We start from the raw sequence: 18,926 nt of genomic DNA on the forward strand, positions 1-18,926 counted from the left end.
TCTCTCTCTCTCTCTCTCTCTATATATATATATATATATTTTATATATATCTTTTTTTATATATTTATATCTTTTATTGAATGTAAAATATCAAAATTTTGGCAAAGTTAAAATAGATATCAGTATTTTACCATTTGTTTTACTGTTATTTCAGTATATTAGATATTTTGCTTCTGTTTCAGTATCAGCAGAAAGATATGATCCAGAGGCAGATGAGGAGGAAGGGGACCAAAAAGTATGCTTAAAGTTAGGTTTTTTTGTGTGTAATAGTTACAGTTCTGTCAAGGTGCTAATAGCAAAACTTGTCACTAGCTCTGTACTCAAAATTTTTATCACAAAATTAATATTCTGTACTTGAGATATGAACTATCCTACTTGCCCAGCATCTGCCTATGTGTCCACATCTGTGACTACAGATTGGTTAGAGCATTGATGAACACACTTTATACATATTCAGGGGGCTCTGACACTATTTCATAGCTTACATTATGTTATAAATCAATATAAATAGTATGATTGAAAAATTCTCTGCTTACCTACCTACTTACCTTCCCACAGCCATTGATTGCACAGTTTGCAGGTTGGTAAAGAAAATTATTAACTTGCATTCAGAAAAAGTAGAATCACTTTTGGTACAGGTCGAATGCTTCAGGATAAAGACGGTAGCATTATGAGCAAACCATGAAAATTACAGCCTGTGGTAATATGGATGTTAGATTCAAGACAAAAGTTTGATTTTATGTTAGTTATCTCAGTGTTATATGCAAATTTGCAAATAATTCAGCAATAGATGATGGAGGATAAACAAAATTTAATGCATGCCGTGTTTTTCTGATTCATTAGGTCATTAAGGAGCATACCAAAAGCTTTTAGAGAGTAATTTGGTAAAGTTTATTTTCCATGTGGTGCATCTACTGGATTGTGGATAGACCTAAAATGTGTGTATTGGGCACACTACTAGGCAGTTACCTGGGCACAAGGTTTTTTTCAGAAATTTGGGGGAAAAAAGTTCTTTTTTTTACCAATTTAAGCACAATGGCCCATTGATTCTGCAGTAATATGTTTTCAAATATAAATGTTTTTAAATATTTATTTAAACATAATATAACTGCTGCTATAGGTGTCAATGACTGGTGATGTAGTTCTCCTTCCCTTTCCAACCTAGCTTTGTTGAGACACAGGTTTTATTTTGGGATAATAATATTTTTGGTTCTGTTTTTCAGATTGTACATCCAAAGTCAGATGAGCAGAGAAAGCGGTTGAGTGAAGCCGTAAAACCTATCTTCCTTTTTAGATCATTAGAACCAGTAAGTTGTAATAATACAGTCAGGGGTTTCATTATTTATTGAAGTAGAAGTTGGAAGTTGCCAGGCAGAGCTGAATCTTCGAGGCCTCCCATTTAGAACTTTGCTTGCTACAGGAAAAGTAGCCAGGGCTTCACGTCCCCATGGGCCTTTAATGAAATCTCTGATAATATTATATGCTGTAATACTGCATTAAATTGTAAGAAATAATTAGGTAAATTGAGCTGATCTATCTTGTAAGTACAGGTTTTTTTCCTCAAATTTTAAGCAGTTTTAAAGTCTTTTTATTAGCTCACCAGAGCCAAAGGCTCAGGGTGAGCTATTCTAATCACTCACCGTCCCATCCGGCTACCGTCGTCCATCATCCGTTGTCCGTCGTCCGTAAACTTTTGCTTTAAACGACATCTCCTCATAAACCGCTAGGCCAATTTCATCCAAACTTCACAGGAATGTTCCTTCGGTGAAGCTCTACAAAAATTATTCAAAGAATTGAATTCCATGCAGAACTCTGGTTGCCATGGCAACCGAAAGGAAAAACTTTACGATTCTCTTCTTAAAAAACAGAAGCCCTAGAGCTTAGATATTTGGTGTGAAGCATTGCCTAGTGGACCTCTACCAAGTTTGTTCAAATCATGACCCCGGGGTCAAAATTGACCCTGCCCCAGGTGTCACTTGATTTTACATAGGAAAATCTTAAAAAATCTTCTTCTCAAAAACCAGAAGCCTAGAGCTTAGATATTTGACATGTAGCATTGCCTAGTGGACCTCTACTAAAGTTGTTCAAATCATGACCACGGCCCAGGGGTCACTTGATTTTACATAGATTTCTATAGGAAAATCTTCAAAATTTTTTAAAAAATAAACCAAAAGGCCTACCCTTAGATATTTGACATGTAGCATTGCCTAGTGGACCTCTACAAAATTATTCAAATCATGACCACCGAGGTCAAAATTTACCCCCGCCCCGGGGGTCACTTGATTTTACATAGCAAAATTTAAAAAAAAAAATCTAAAAATAAACCAGAAGACCTAGATCTTAGATATTTCACATGTAGCATTGCCTAGTGGACTTCTACAAAAAAATTTCAAATCATGACCCCCCGGGGTCAACATAGAAAAATCTTCAAAATTTTCTAAAATATACCAGAAGGCCTAGATCTTAGATATTTCACATGTAGCATTGCCTAGTGGACCTCTACAAAATTTGTTCAAATCTTGACCCACCGGGGTCAAAATTGACCCCGCCCCAGGGGTCACTTGATTTTACATGGGAAAATCTTAAAAAAATTTCTAAAAATAAACCAGAAGGCCTAGGTCTTAGATATTTGACATGTAGCATTGCCTAGTAGACTTCTACAAAATTGTTCAAATCATGACCCCCTGGATCAAATTGACCCCGCCCCAAGGGGTTACTTGATTGTACATAGAAAAATCTTCAAAATTTTCTAAAAATAAACCAGAAGGCCTAGAGCTTAGATATTTGACATGTAGCATTGCCTAGTGGACCTCTACAAAATTTGTTCAAATCTTGACCCCCCAGGGTCAAATTGACCAAGCCCCAGGGGTAATTTGATTGTACATAGGGAAATCTTCATAAATTGCTGAAAGTAAACCAGAAGGCCTAAAGCTTACCCCCATCACCAAGCTCGTTTTCAGTACGTTCTAAATGTAGCTGAACGGGCTCAAACTGTATGGCAACGGAACAAACGTAGTAGCGACGTTCTACTGTCTGTCTAAGAACTTTATGGACTGGCTCGGATGGGGTTGAACGGGAATGGTGCTCCAGAATTTTGAGCCTACTCAAAAATTTCTGCTGATCATTCCATCCTACAGTTAGACGGACTGACAACGTACTTAAAACGAGATGGACGTACTAAGAACTGAACCGCCGTACTTCGATCGTACTAGAGACGTGGTATGACGTAATGCGATCGGTGGTCAATTTAAGTACGTGTGCACACCGACCGGTTCCGTTTGTAGCTCGTTTAACTCGTTCACAGAAAGACTTAACTCGACCGCATTACATCCTTAGTGCATCATTATGTCTCCCCCAGGAGACATATTGTTTTTGCCCTGTCCGTCCGTCCGTACGTCACACTTCATTTCCGAGCAATAACTGGAGAACCATTTGACCTAGAACCTTCAAACTTCATAGGGTTGTAGGGCTGCTGGAGTAGACAACCCCTATTGTTTTTGGGGTCACTCCGTCAAAGATCAAGGTCACAGGGGCCTGAACATTGAAAACCATTTCTGATCAATAACTAGAGAACCACTTGACCCAGAATGTTGAAACTTCATAGGATGATTGGTCATGAAGAGTAGACGACCCCTATTGATTTTGGGGTCACTCCGTCAAAGGTCAAGGTCACAGGGGCCTGAACATTGAAAACCATTTCCGATCAATAACTAGAGAACCACTTGACCCAGAATGTTGAAACTTCATAGGATGATTGGTCATGAAGAGTAGATGACCCGTATTGATTTTGGGGTCACTCCGTCAAAGGTCAAGGTCACAGGGGCCTGAACATTGAAAACCATTTCCGATCAATAACTAGAGAACCACTTGACCCAGAATGTTGAAACTTCATAGGATGATTGGTCATGAAGAGTAGATGACCCCTATTGATTTTGGGGTCACTCATTCAAAGGTCAAGGTCAGAGGGGCCTGAACATTGAAAACCATTTCCGATCAATAACTAGAGAACCACTTGACCCAGAATGTTGAAACTTCATAGGATGATTGGTCATAAAGAGTAGATGACCCCTATTGATTTTGGGGTCACTCCATCAAAGGTCAAGGTCACAGGGGCCTGAACATTGAAAGCCATTTCCGGTCAGTAACTTGAGAACCACTTGACCCAGAATGTTGAAACTTAATAGAATGATTGATCATGCAGAGTAGATGACCCCTAACGATTTTGGGGTCACTCTGTGAAAGGTCAAGGTCACAGGGGCCTGAACATTGAAAACCATTTTCGGTCAGTAACTTGAGAACCACTTGACCCAGAATGATGAAACTTCATAGGATGATTGGTCATGCAGAGTAGATGACCCCTAACGATTTTAGGGTCACTCTGTTAAAGGTCAAGGCCATAGGGGCCTGAACATGGAAAACCATTTCCAATCAATAACTTGAGAACCTCTCGACCCAGAATGTTGAAACTTCATAGGATGATTATTCATGCAGAGTAAATGACCCTTATTGTTTTTGGGGTCACTCCGTTAAAGGTCAAGGTCACAGGGGCCTGAACATTGATAACCAGTTCCGATCAATAACTTGAGAACCACTTGACCCAGAAGGTTGAAACTTCATAGGATGATTGAACATGCAGAGTAGATGACCCCTATTGATTTTGGGGTCAGTCTATTAAAGGTCAAGGTCACAGTGGCCTGTTCATGTAAAATCATTTTTTGGAAATAACTTGAGAACCACTTGACCTAGAAACATAATAGGATGATTTGACATGCAGAGTAGATGACCCCTATTTATTTTGAGGTCACTTGATCAAAGGTCAAGGTCACAGGAGCCTGAACAGTGACTTGAGAACCACTAGGCCAAGAGTGTTGAAATTAAGCGGGATGACTGGACATGCCAAGTAGATGATCCCTATTGCAGCTAACCATCAGTGTCTCTTTGACTTTCGCTCCTGACCCCTATTGACTTCTTGCCTATAGGACTTTGCATTGGGGGAGACATGCGCTTTTTTACAAAAGCATTTTCTAGTTATAGTTTGCAATGCGTTTCAAAACAGTTCTAAGCGTTTACAATACGTTCTCAGTACGCTCCGCACGTTTTAAGTACGTTTAGTAAGTTTATTCACAGTTCCTACAACGTTGATCCCGTCTGCAGTACAATTACACAAGTTAGGGTATAAATACATGCCATTGTCGTACAGGTTCAAGATTTGGGCACAAGGTTTAGCCAAGTTTATGCCTTTTGGTCTCTGACTCTGTCCTCCTTCATCCTCGGACTTGGAGACAGAGTCGTTAGAAGGTGCAGGGAATATATTACGACACTCATCCCATCCTCTCAACTTTCACTTTCAGGAGCTGACTCAGAAGACTGTATCGGCTTTTTTTGAGACACTGGTCTTTTACTGCTTTAACACTTTACACCCTGTCTCTATTTGGCTTCACTTTTCTTTGGAGTCATATTGATACTTGCCTATTGCTGTAGATTTTTTGTGTCTTGAGAGGTTGAAGAGCCAAACGAAAAGGAGAACTGGGCGAAATGTGATGGCTTTTGATAGCCATCGGGCCAGAACGTGATTGCAGTTTACGTTCTGAACGTACTAGGGAGAGATAAGGACGTAATCAGAACGAGTTAAACTGTCTGTGAGCGAGTTGGTCAAGTTAACAACTAGTTAGGATGTATTTCGACGTACTCGGAATGAAGTAGGACTAGTTACAAACTTCTTTAAACTACAGACGGACTTTGACTGCCTACAAATGGTGTTCACATGAGGTGAACGGGCATTTTTTCCAAACTGAACTTATTATAAACGTACTTCAGATGGGATAAAGACGCAATGGATGTATCGAGAACTGTTTAAGAACTAACTATGATCATGTTAAGGATATTTTCCGGCCAAATTTCAGACGTTTTAGCCAGATCGCAGCCCCTTTTACAATTTTCTAGGACGGGTTGGGACGTTTTGAGAACTAGTTTGGTGTGATGGAGGCTTTAGATATTTGACATGTAGCATTGACTAGTGGACCTCTACAAAATTTTTTCAAATCATGACCCCCTGCGTCAAATTGACCCTGCCCCATGGGGTTACTTGATTGTACATAGAAAAATCTTCAAATTTTTTAAAAAATAAACCAGAAGGCCTAGAGCTTAGATATTTGACATGTAGCATTGCCTAGTGGACCTCTACAAAATTTGTCCAAACATGACCCCCGTGTTCGAAATTGACCCCGCCCCAGGGGTCACTTTATTTTACATAGGAAAATCTTTAAAAATTTTCTACGAATAAACCAGAAGACCTAGATCTTAGATATTTGACATGTAGCATTGCCTAGTGGACCTCTACAAAATTTGTTCAGATCATGACCCCGGGGTCAAATTGACCCCACCCCATGGGGTTACTTGATTGTACATAGAAAAATCTTCAAAATTTGCTAAAAATAAACTAGTAGGCCTAGAGCTTAGATATTTGACATGTAGCATTGCGTAGTGGACCTTTACAAAGTTTGTTCAAATCTTGAACCCCCAGGGTTAAATTGACCCAGCCCCAGTGGTTACTTGATTGTACATAGGGAAATCTTCATAAATTTGCTAAAAATAAACCAGAAGGCCTAGATCTTAGATATTTGACATGTAGCATTGCCTAGTAGACTTCTACAAAAAAAATTCAAATCTTGTACCCGCCCCATGGTGTTACTTGATTGTACATAGAAAAATCTTCAAAATTTTCTAAAAATAAACTAGAAGGCCTAGAGTTTAGATATTTGACATGTAGCATTGCCTAGTGGACCTCTACAAAATTTGTTCTTGTGTACTTGAAATCAATCTTGTGGTTTATGTTAGAACTTTGTGTGCTAAGTAAAGTTAGTGTTGTTATTTCTTCTGGTTCTTTGAGTTTATATACAATTTGAATTTTCTTAAATATATAAAAAGAAGGGAAAACTTGGCATAAATATAGACACTGTATACAGTTGTTGTGTAAAATCAGCTGTGATAAATACTTGCACTTCTTTTTGGCTTTTCCATAACGGTCATTGTGTTTTATTTCATATAAAATAAGATAACTTTTAAAGTCTGCTTGCTTCAGCATTTTGTGTGAAAGTAATCTGCTGCATGAAAAGGTTTCAATGCTGTGGATTAAAGTTTATCACTCCTCTATAGATTTTGGTTTCTTATATGAGATTTTATTGAACTGTAAAGAAAATTACCTCAAAATTCAAAACCATAAAATCATAAAAAGTGCTCTTTAGAAGTCCATATTAATTGTCCCATTAAGGTAGTCTGGTAGGATTTTAATGATTTTATGAGTAAAATAAAACATGGTCATGTCTAAATTTTATTCAGAAATGATATGGTCAGAAATAATATGGTCTCAAAGTATCATAATTTATTTCTCTTGATGCTGAGCAAAATCAATCTATTGACTATTCAATTAAACCACATGACATTGTAAAATACAATATTAGCAGATTAATAAATCAAGTGTATATTTCTTCAACTATGAATGTAATTACTTGAAATTTGAAAGAAAAAAATCAATAGGAATTTGGTCTATTTGCATTTAAGGAACACAATTTGTCCATACCGTTACTGGACATGGTCATTTTGTATTGATTACCAGTTTTAGTATTTTAGTGGTATGCCTTCAGTACCTTCAGTTTATTGCCATTAATTTTGTAATGTGATTGACTTGTATGTACATAATCAAGCTTTTTAACCGGATTAACATTCTGCATGTCTGAGTGCAGCAATCGTATATGAAATTAGTGTGCTTTTAAATTCATTAATAAGCTGCAGACTTTAAAAAGAAGTTTTAAGTATTTAACCGATCAATCACCTTGATTATACCTGAATAAGTGTTCGCATTCATATTAATGATTTAATGGTAAATAAACTAACAATGTCCGCTTCAGGATAAAAATAATAATCAGTTTAAATTTAAGTAATTTTGCTTTAGAATAAACATTTCTGTATATTATGGCAGTATAATTTTGTAGGATTAGATTCAATGTTTGAAGTAGTACTAGAAAAAACAAAGTGAGAAGTACAATCATGTGAAATAGAAAAGAAAATACAAGTGCTGCTATTAGCACTTGACCCAATCTTGCCTTTGTAATCTGTAACATTTAATTTTGTAGATACATTTTAATGTATTGTATTTTGCTTATGTTGGTTGGTTTGTCTGTCAGTCATTTAGAAATGAGGATTGGGCCTATAGTGGTCAATTTTCACAGCCTGTGGCCAGTAGATGGCTCCTGTTCTTTTTGTTGACTAGTATGTCAGAGGTTAATGTCAGTGAATTATTGAGATTGGAAACAGCTTCTGATGCCTGCAGTTGTCAGAGTTTATAGGATGTTTGCATGTAGTCTTTAGGTGACCCATATTGTATTTTAGGTCAGAAAGTGACCATTCGACTGAAAAGAATACTTCAGGCTGAAGTTGTAAAACTTCATATTAAGATGATTGCCTGTGGTCAGTAGATGACTCTTTCTTGTTTTGAGGTCAAAAATGACCTGCAGACTCAAAACAGTTTACAATCAGTAAGTGGAGAAGATTTTGGCTTATGGCTGTCAGGCTTGATAGCATGATTGGTCAGCTGATGACATTGTTTCAGGTGTCAGTAGGTCAGAGTTCAAGGCCAGAGGTTAAATAAGGTAATTGATCTGTAGCTGGACAAAAATTGGCCTATGGCCATCAATCTTTATAACTTGATTGTCTCTGGTCACTGGATGGTCCCTGTTGTTTGTTGGTCAATGGTCAAGGTCCAAGCACATTAGACTGAAATTTACATACTTGTTTACCTGGGATATGCCATCATGGTGGGCATATATATATTTTATTATCCCCCGACGAAAGTCGGAGGGATATAGTTTTGGCGTTGTCCGTCCGTCCGTCCGTCAGTCTGTCCGGAGCCATATCTAGGAAATGGCTGGGAATATTTATTCAAAACTTCATATACCTGTTCACCACTATGAGTTCTTGCGGCCCATCAAGTTTCAGTCAGATTGCCCAAGTAACACCAGAGTTATGGCCCTTAGAAGTTTCTAGTGTTAACTATATAGGGTACTATAAATATGGCAATTTCTGCATCATAACTTTTGATATATTTAATTGTCTAAAAATCCACATATTTGTACATAACAAACTTGCCATTTGGCAGAATTTCATTAAATTTCTTTCATTCTTTTCTGTGAACATTTATTATAAACATGTGAAGTTGCGCACCCACACCTGGTCGCCCACTTGCCTTGGTCACCCGGGGTGACCCCGGGGTCAAAATTGACCCCGCCCCAGAGGTCACTTGATTTTACATAGGAAAATCTTCAAAAATCTTCTTCTCAAAAACCAGAAGCCCTAGAGCTTAGATATTTGACTTGTAGCATTGCCTAATGGACCTCTACTAAAGTTATTCAAATCATGACCCCGGGGTCAAAATTGACCCCGCCCCATGGGTCACTTGATTTTACATAGGAAAATCTTCAAAAAATTTCTAAAAATAAACCAGAAGGCCTAGAGCTTAGATATTTCACATGTAGCATTACCTAGTAGACCTCTACAAAATTTGTTCAAATCATGACCCCAGGGTCAAAATTGACCCTGCCCCAGGGGTCATTAGATTTTACATAGGAAAATCTTCAAAAATTTTCTAAAAATAAACCAGAAGACCTAGAGCTTAGATATTTCACATGTAGCATTGCCTAGTGGACCTTTACAAAATTTGTTCAAATCATGACCCCTGGGGTCAAAATTGACCCCGCTTCAGGGGTCACTTGATTTTACATAGAAAAATCTTTAAAAAATTTCTAAAAATAAACCAGAAGGCCTAGATCTTAGGTATTTGACATGTAGCATTGCCTAATAGACTTCTACAAAATTTGTTCAGATCATGACCCCCAGGATCAAAATGACCCCGCCCCATGGGGTTACTTCATTGTACATAGAAAAATCTTCAAAATTTTCTAAAAATAAACCAGAAGGCCTAGAGCTTAGATATTTCACATGTAGCATTGCCTAGTGGACCTCTACAAAATTTGTTCAAATCATGAACCCTGGGGTCAAAATTGACACCGCCCCAGGGGTCACTTGATTTTACTTAGGAAAATCATTAAAAATTTTCTTAAAATAAACCAGAAAGGCCTAGAGCTTAGATATTTCACTTGTAGCATTGCCTAGTGGACCTCTACAAAATTTGTTCAAATCGTGACGCCTGGTTCAAAATTGACCCCGCTCCAGGGGTCACTTGATTTTACATAGAACAATCTTCAAAAAATTTCTCAAAATAAACTAGAAGGCCTAGATCTTAGATATTTGACCTGTAGCATTGCCTAGTAGACTTCTACAAAATTTGTTCAAATCATGACCCCCAGGGTCAAATTAGGGAAATCTTCATAAATTTGCTAAAAATAAACCAGAAGGCCTAGATCTTAGATATTTGATATGTAACATTTCCTAGTAGACTTCTACAAACTTTGTTCAAATCATGACCCCCGGGGTAAAATTGGCCCCGCCCCAGGGGTTACTTGATTGTACATTGGAAAATCTTCAAAATTTTCTAAAAATTAACCAGAAGGCCTAGAGCTTAGATATTTGACATGTAGCATTGCCTAGTGGACCTCTACAAAATTGGTTCAAATCTTGACCCCCCCAGGGTCAAATTGACCCGGCCCCAGGGGTTACTTGATTGTACATAGGGAAATATTCATAAATTTGCTTAAAATACACCAGAAGGCCTAGATCTTAGATATTTGATATGTAACATTTCCTAGTAGACTTCTACAAACTTTGTTCAAATCATGACCCCAGGGGTAAAATTGGCCCCGCCCCAGGGGTTACTTGATTGTACATCGGAAAATTTTCCAAAAATCATCAGTTTGACATTAGAAACATGTAGCTCATATTACTCTGGTGAGCGATCCAAGGTCATCATGACCCTCTTGTTTTTCATTTTTAATTTTCCATCAATATTTATAATCAACATGTGAAATTTTGTTTCCTCTCCAGTTCCCCCGCACCCCCACACCCTTAAAAAATAAATATAAATATACATATATATATTTCCATTTCTTTTTTTTTTCTTTTTTATGCCCCCGAAGGGAGGCATATAGTTTTTGAACTGTCTGTCGGTCTGTCAGTCTGTCAGTCTGTCGGTCTGTCGGTCTGTCCGCAATTTTCGTGTCCGGTCCATATCTTTGTCATCGATGGATGGATTTTCAAATAACTTGGCATGAATGTGTACCACAGTAAGACGACGTGCAGTGCGCAAGACCCAGGTCCGTAGCTCAAAGGTCAAGGTCACACTTAGACGTTAAAGGATAGTGCATTGATGGGCGTGTCCGGTCCATATCTTTGTCATCGATGGATGGATTTTCAAATAACTTGGCATGAATGTGTACCACAGTAAGACGACGTGCAGTGCGCAAGACCCAGGTCCGTAGCTCAAAGGTCAAGGTCACACTTAGACGTTAAAGGATAGTGCATTGATGGGCGTGTCCGGTCCATATCTTTGTCATCGATGGATGGATTTTCAAATAACTTGGCATGAATGTGTACCACAGTAAGACGACGTGCAGTGCGCAAGACCCAGGTCCGTAGCTTAAAGGTCAAGGTCACACTTAGACGTTAAAGGATAGTGCATTGATGGGCGTGTCCGGTCCATATCTTTGTCATCGATGGATGGATTTTCAAATAACTTGGCATGAATTTGTACCACAGTAAGACGACATGTCACACGCAAGACCCAGGTCCGTAGCTCAAAGGTCAAGGTCACACTTAGACGTTAAAGATCATTTTTCATGATAGTGCATTGATGGGCATGTCCGGTCCATATCTTTGTCATTCATGCATGGATTTTAAAATAACTATGCATGAATGTGTGACACAGTAAGACGATGTGTCGCGCGCAAAACCCAGCTCCGTAGGTCAAAGGTCCTAAACTCTAACATCGGCCATAACTATTCATTCAAAGTGCCATCGGGGGCATGTGTCATCCTACGGAGACAGCTCTTGTTTTAAATGTTCAAACCTTCAACATGTTAAGTTCTGACTGCACAAGCCTTGCCCTCAGTCATGTTCAAGATATCTTACCAGTGTTCTCATAAGGACATCTGTTTTTTTAAGTTCAAATGTACATGTTAAACAACAACACCTGGTGCCAAACCACTCAAAGACAATATTTCGTTCCAGTTAAACTTCAAGCTTATATTTCAATTAACTGCATTTAATTTTAAAAGCTAAGCTTATTACAGTAAGCATATCCCATTCAAAATAAATTCTTTAGTCAGGATCAAAGTATCATACATTTATTATGTACTCTTTAAATAAACATTTGTTTTATGTTAAATTAATTTTGACTAATGAAATTATTTGCTTCTTATTAACATCCTTAACTTTTTGCCGAATATAGTTTTTTGCCATTCCTCACCACAAACCCTTTCGGCGGTGGATACCAATTCATCGAATTTGCTTGTTTATTCCAGTCTCATCCATATACATTATAAACAAATATACATGTATACAGCCATTCTATAAGAAATATTTGAGACTATACAGCACATAAAACAACAGCATTATTTGTATATACAAATATTAAAACATACAGCAGCATTTGTACAAATATTAAAAAATAGCATTTCAGGAAACCTTTCCAGTGTACAAAATATGTTAAAATTAGTTCTTGAAAGGAGTATTTCTATTTATTTAATTTTACTACATACGTTTATTTATTCATATTAATATGAGTTATTTCTACTCTTGAGATGTATCTAGTATACTTGACTAAAGATAAATAAAATTATTAATTACAACCACTTAAACTTCAAAAAGAATACAGAAAGCAACAAATTTAAGCATTAGATGTACACTGGGAATGTTTCACTGCTAACTTTAAAATTTGTACCATTCAATTAAAAATTATTTCTATATTTAAAAATAATACCAGTTTACACTGTTTCCATTTAAAAATATATACCGTTTCAATTAAAAATCATTTCCATTTCTAAAAGTGATTAGAGCGGTCCATGAGGCGGAAAGCTAGACTTTTCAGTGCTCGACTATAAACTGAAGCATTGCCAGCATAAGGGATGTAAACCTGTATAAGGGTTAATTAATAAACACCTCTTCCCTATTTATCTGTGATTTAACCCAGTCAAAACTAAATAATTTAAAAAAATGTGTTTTGCTGGGGACTGCAGATACAGTGTGGCATTATTTTGAAACCATACTAAACCTTTACCCTGCTAAATGTCTAAGATGGACTGATCCAGCATTCAGTTTAGGCAGTACCACCTATTATTCAAAGGGGTGTTCACTGAAAATTTACTGACTGAATAACAAACAGTGCAGACCATGATCAGACTGCATGGATGTGCAGGCTGTTCTTGGTCTGCACTGCTTGCAAAGGCTGAATCACTTGCCGCCAGCAGGCTAAAGTTTTGTGAGGCAGAAAATTTTAAGTCTGTACCAGTTAAATATTATTTGACAATCTCTCTGTTTGAAACAGTGGAACGAATGGGGATATAATCCAACATTTCACTTTGGTGAAACAGAGAAAAAGTTTGAGATAAATAAACGATCACCTCATTCAATTGGTCATAGTGAATTGCTGTTTGATCTATATCATCTATATGACAGGTTATGTATTGGTACAAGTGCAATAAATAACAATGTCTTATACAACTGTAATGAGGACCTATGGTACACTAACATTGTTTATGACAAGTTTGATCAGTTGTTCATAAGCCGTTATATCATATGCCATAAAACTGACAGCTAATTGTTGTATTTGGTATAGATTAATTTTCATAAAGTCATTTTTGAAAGAAGGTCAAGTTAACCACTTTAAAGATAAATTATGCCCAAAAAATGAACAATTATTTAAAAAAGGTAAACAGAGAATAATATATGTATATATAGTTGAAACTCAGTATCTCAAATTCTAAGGGATCGAGAGTTGTACCCTGAGATTTATAACTAAAATTTGACTTATAAATGATATTTTGTGTATGTGTGTTTGGGACAGGACTTAGAAAAGTCTTTGAGATAGCCAGAATTTGGAGATAAACCAGTTCGAGATACTGAGTCTCCCCAACATCAAAAGCTGGAAAGTCACCATATGACCTGTAATTGTGTCAGTGTGACATTAAACCCAACAACAAAAACAAAATTTATTACTTTATTACCCGAAAATCATTTTGCAAATCGGGCTTTAAAGCCTTGTAGTGTCTTGCAAAGGGAGGTAATCAGAAATATTTAAAACTTAATAAAACTGTTTGTATATAATCTTGAGGTTAGATATTAAGATCAGTATCAAAATTCTGAGCAAAATTTTATCAGTGTTTTGCAGCAAATGTTATACGTGTACATATATTATGTGTGCAGCAAATATGTACATTTATACAGCGGCGTAGCTGAGGAATTTCAAGTAGTAGGCCCAAATATAAGAACACCGAAGGTGCGATTAGCTAGGGGGTCTGGAGGTATGTCTCCCAGAAAGATAATGAAAATGAATGTTAAATTGTGTAATCTTCATGTGCATTCTGGATGTATTAGTGTTGTTTTTTTTTTCGGGGAAAGTGTAGGCCCGGGCCAGCAGTGCCTACAGGGTGCTACGCCAGTGGTATAAACATGGGACTTTTGAGTCTTATTATGAAAAAAAAAAATGATTTGGGGATTTTTTGCTGTTCCTTCAGTGCTCAAATTCTTGAGAGTTCACACCCTATTACAGCTAGTTATATTTTTAGAGATTTTTCCAGTTCATATTATGATTGTTTAAAGTTAAAAAGAAATTAAAACAAAAGTGCATAATGCATCCTTCAGTAAATGGAAAAGTTAATAAAACTTACATTTTGCTATTTATAATTCTGTTTTTAGCTTGACTGTTCGAAGAATAGTCTAGCTATTCTACTCACCCTGGCGTCGGCGTCGGCGTCACACCTTGGTTAAGTTTTTGCATGCAAGTACATACAGCTATCATTTAAAGGCATATAGCTTTGAAACTTATTTTTTCTTGAAACTTACTTTTTCTTCTTCTAGGTCAATTACCAACCTCTCTGGGTCAAATTTCATAACTCTGACATGTATTTTGAGCAAATTATGCCCCCTTTTGGACTTAGAAAATTCTGGTTAAAGTTTTACATGCAAGTTACTATCTCCAAAACTAATGCAGATAATGAATTGAAACTTCACATGTGTCTTCGGGGTTATAAAACTAGTTGATAGCAGCAAGTCCCATAACTCTGACATTCATTTTGGCCAAATTATGCCCCCTTTTGGACTTAGAAAATTCTGGTTAAAGTTTTGCTTGCAAGTACATACAGCTATTACTAAAAGGCATATAGGTTTGAAACTTATTTTTTCTTTTTCTAGATCAATTACCAACCTCACTGGGTCAAGTTCCATTACTCTGACATGTATTTTGAGCAAATTATGCCCCCTTTGGACTTAGAAAATTCTGGTTAAAGTTTTACATGCAAGTTACTATCTCCAAAACTAATGCAGATAATGAATTGAAACTTCACATGTGTCTTCGGGGTTATAAAACTAGTTGATAGCAGCAAGTCCCATAACTCTGACCTTCATTTTGGCCAAATTATGCCCCCTTTTGGACTTAGAAAATCCTGGTTTAAGTTCTGCGTGCAAGTACATACAGCTATAACTAAAAGGCATATAGATTTGAAACTTATTTTTTCTTTTTCTAGATCAATTACCAACCTCACTGAGTCAAGTCCCATAACTCTGACATGTATTTTGAGCAAATTAAGTTAAAGTTTTACATGCAAGTTACTATCTCCAAAACTAATGCAGATATTGAATTGAAACTTCACATGTGCCTTCGGGGTTATAAAACTAGTTGAAAGCAGCAAGTCCCATAACTCTGAAATGCATTTCGGTCAAATTATGTCCCCTTTTGAACTTAAAACTCTTTAAATATTTAACCTTTTTGGGTAATATTTTCCTGCTTCTGGGACAATATTTTGAATAGTCGAGCTTGGCTGTCTTATGGACAGCTCTTGTTTAACTTTGTTGTTTTTCTTTGCTATTTCTATTGGTTTTCTTTTGTTTTTCAGGAACAAATGCACTGTGTATTAGATGCCATGTTTGAAAAGAAGGTAAAGTACGACTTAACATGTTTTCATGTAATAATAGATCATACAAAGAAAAGTGTTCATGTAATGTTGTTATGTCTAGAAAAAAGGCCTAAACAGGATAAAAAGTTACAAGATTGGAAAAACGGGTAAAGTTGTCTTAAAAAATCCTAGGTTTAACATAAATCTGAGTTTGTATACAAGTCTCAAAACTCTGACATCTGATTGGTTCTTACTGAGCTTAATCATGAAAGTAACCAATGGGAAAGGTTTTATTTGAGACTGGTCTCCAAACTTTGTTTATAATCATTTGACAGAGTTTGGTACCAAAATTTCAAGTTTCGTTCTGCGTAAAGTAAATGTAACTAACAAAATGCATTTTACATTGATCAGGATATGACCTACAATTGTGTCAGTGTAACGTTTAACACACATGCAAAATTCCTTTGGCTTAAAGTCAACAACATTTGCAAGTGAATTATGTGTGATGTTTGACACATTTCATCAACAGAACCGAAGCAAAAACTGAAACATAATTTATTCTAGAAAACATAATGAAATTCTTTAGGTGTAACTCTGTTATTAGGGGTTCAGTTTTGTAATTGTGCATACCAATAGCTGCTGTTTCTTTCATTGAAAAGAAAGGTAATTAGCAAAAGATCCGAAAGAAAGTGTGCAGTCTAAATACTGCAAATTATACAGCATATGTGCTACATACTGTAACAGTTTGTGTAGGTGCGCTGTTAGATTCTACTTACTTTCATTTAAGTCTGTAGGCTTCTTTCATTTAAGTCTGTAGGCTTTTGCATGCCTTTGGCTTTTGCAAGTCTTTCATTGTAAGGAGGATATTGGCTGACTTGGGAAATGTTCTACCTAGGTGCCTGCCAGTGCTTGAAATCATGCCTTGAAGGCAGTCTTTGGTCTTGTCATCAAAAAATGCCTCTGTACTCTATTGGTTAAGGTGGCTGACTGCGAGTCACTCGTCCGTCTCTTGAAATAGGTTTGAAATATTGCTTGGGGTGTAAAATTTCTAATGAGGAAGACACCCAGCTGGCATACAGAAGGTGGTTGGTTCTTCCCAGGTGTCTGAAACAATGTCTGGAGTGATACCTAGGTCTTCTTTGACCATTAAAAGCGGGAAGTCTCAGGATGACCTAAATTGTGTCGGTGTGACTCTGAACCCAACAAAATAAATAAATGAACTGATTATCAAAAACTGCAGAAGTTGCCATTTTGGTGTAAATTTAAAATGATAGTAAAATGCATTGGGTAAGGAATTTCATTATTGCTGCAGATCGAAGAATTTTTTTCAGGATGACCAATTTATATAGTGGAAAATTACATCATCTGAGTATGTACATTCATTTGAATCTGCTAAAACACTAGATAGCTGTTTTTATCTTCAATAACCACCAACATGAAGGGAGGGAGGGTGTACAAAATTATATGGGAAAAGCTTAATATGAAATTATTTAGGGCATATGATATTGGGTAGAAAGACGTATGTGGTAAACAAAGGTATCAGACATTATATATTGTGAACTGAACAGGCAGGCAAAAAATATTGATCTAGGAAAATCTCCTGGGAGGATGTTTCTCAAAAAGTAAGGCTTTCTAACTGTATTTGATTAATATTTCTCCAGAACATTTTGGGTAAATCGAATAAACATGAGACATTTAATCTTATTTTTAATGATTATTATTAGGAAATAAAATGTTTTATGTGAGTAAAGAGCAGTATTTTATTGGATGTTATTTAATAGAATGTAAAAGATCAGAAATAAAATCTTCACAAGGAAACCATCTGTCCAAAAAGCACTGCCACTGAATACAAATTTCTTGACCTAAAAGGCAGTTCATTTAGCTCAGTGACTAGTAGAGCTGGCGCAGTGGTCCACTCCAGTGGTAACACTGAGTGCAAAACCAGGGTCCATGAATTTGAGCACCCACTCTTCCAACTTAATATTCTCAAAATTGGGAGAAGAGGCCTGTGTATGGATGCTTAACACCTGGCACGCTAAAGAACCAGGGAAACTTCTGGAATTAGAATGTCTTTTGTATCTTGCACTATCCTTCCACTACCTTACTATCATTGCCCATATTATGGGAAACTGGTAGCGACTATGAATTTAAGCTTACATACAAACAAACATCAGTGAAAAGTAAGAAATTTTCTCTCCATCCTGGAGACATGTGGGAGTGTTGTGTTGTGAGCTTGTCAGTACAGGTACAAAATCAATGATAGTTAGTTTAATTGTTTGCAACAACTGAATTACCATTGAAAAATTGTGGTGTACCCATGTCAGATCAATCAAATGTGTTGCTGAACAAATAAAGAAAAAGCATCCCCATACTCTTTTCCTGTGAATAATTTAGAGCAAGACAAATTTTGCAACACTTGTCTTTCTTTAATAGTTTTTTGCTTTTCATTGAAATATTTTTTATCATCAGTTGAATTCTGCAGATATTCATGCAAAGTAATATTTCTTGGTTTTGCAAAATTGCTTTCCATACATTCAGTTAAGTTTCACAAATTTGAATTTAGTTGTTGTGCATTTTGTATTGATTTTGAAGAGATATCTTCCATTTTATGGAAATAAATGTGGATATGACAGACTCCTATGACTCAAACATTTTACAGAATTGAACACTAAACAATATTAAAGTTAGTTTTTCATTGATGGAGATCAGTAACATGGTGACAAGTTTTCTTTAGATATAGCTTGTTCTAAATTAGTTGAAATGCATAAAATTTGATATGTATTTTTCACTTAGAAAATATGCTTACCTTTTGAAAAATGCAGGGCTCCACTGGACCAGGGTGTAGACAGTTAAATGTATTATAACATG

At 36.5% G+C, this 18,926-nt stretch overlaps 2 protein-coding genes across 5 annotated transcripts in view; both read left to right on the top strand.

The window, feature by feature from the left end:
- Positions 1 to 18,926, top strand: part of LOC123528430 (ectopic P granules protein 5 homolog) — a 307,990-nt gene that overhangs the window by 270,210 nt on the left and 18,854 nt on the right. The gene's annotated exons all lie outside the window — the stretch shown is intronic.
- LOC123528810 (cAMP-dependent protein kinase type II regulatory subunit-like) overlaps positions 1 to 18,926 on the top strand; it is a 125,403-nt gene that overhangs the window by 37,360 nt on the left and 69,117 nt on the right. Inside the window, exons 3-5 of the mRNA XM_045308817.2 lie at positions 183 to 235; positions 1,224 to 1,307; positions 16,059 to 16,100. Coding sequence (XP_045164752.1) covers positions 183 to 235; positions 1,224 to 1,307; positions 16,059 to 16,100 — 179 coding nt within the window. The remainder of the gene's footprint in view (positions 1 to 182; positions 236 to 1,223; positions 1,308 to 16,058; positions 16,101 to 18,926) is intronic.

This window comes from Mercenaria mercenaria, chromosome 13 (assembly GCF_021730395.1).
Source record: "Mercenaria mercenaria strain notata chromosome 13, MADL_Memer_1, whole genome shotgun sequence".
NCBI classification, from domain to species: domain Eukaryota; kingdom Metazoa; phylum Mollusca; class Bivalvia; order Venerida; family Veneridae; genus Mercenaria; species Mercenaria mercenaria.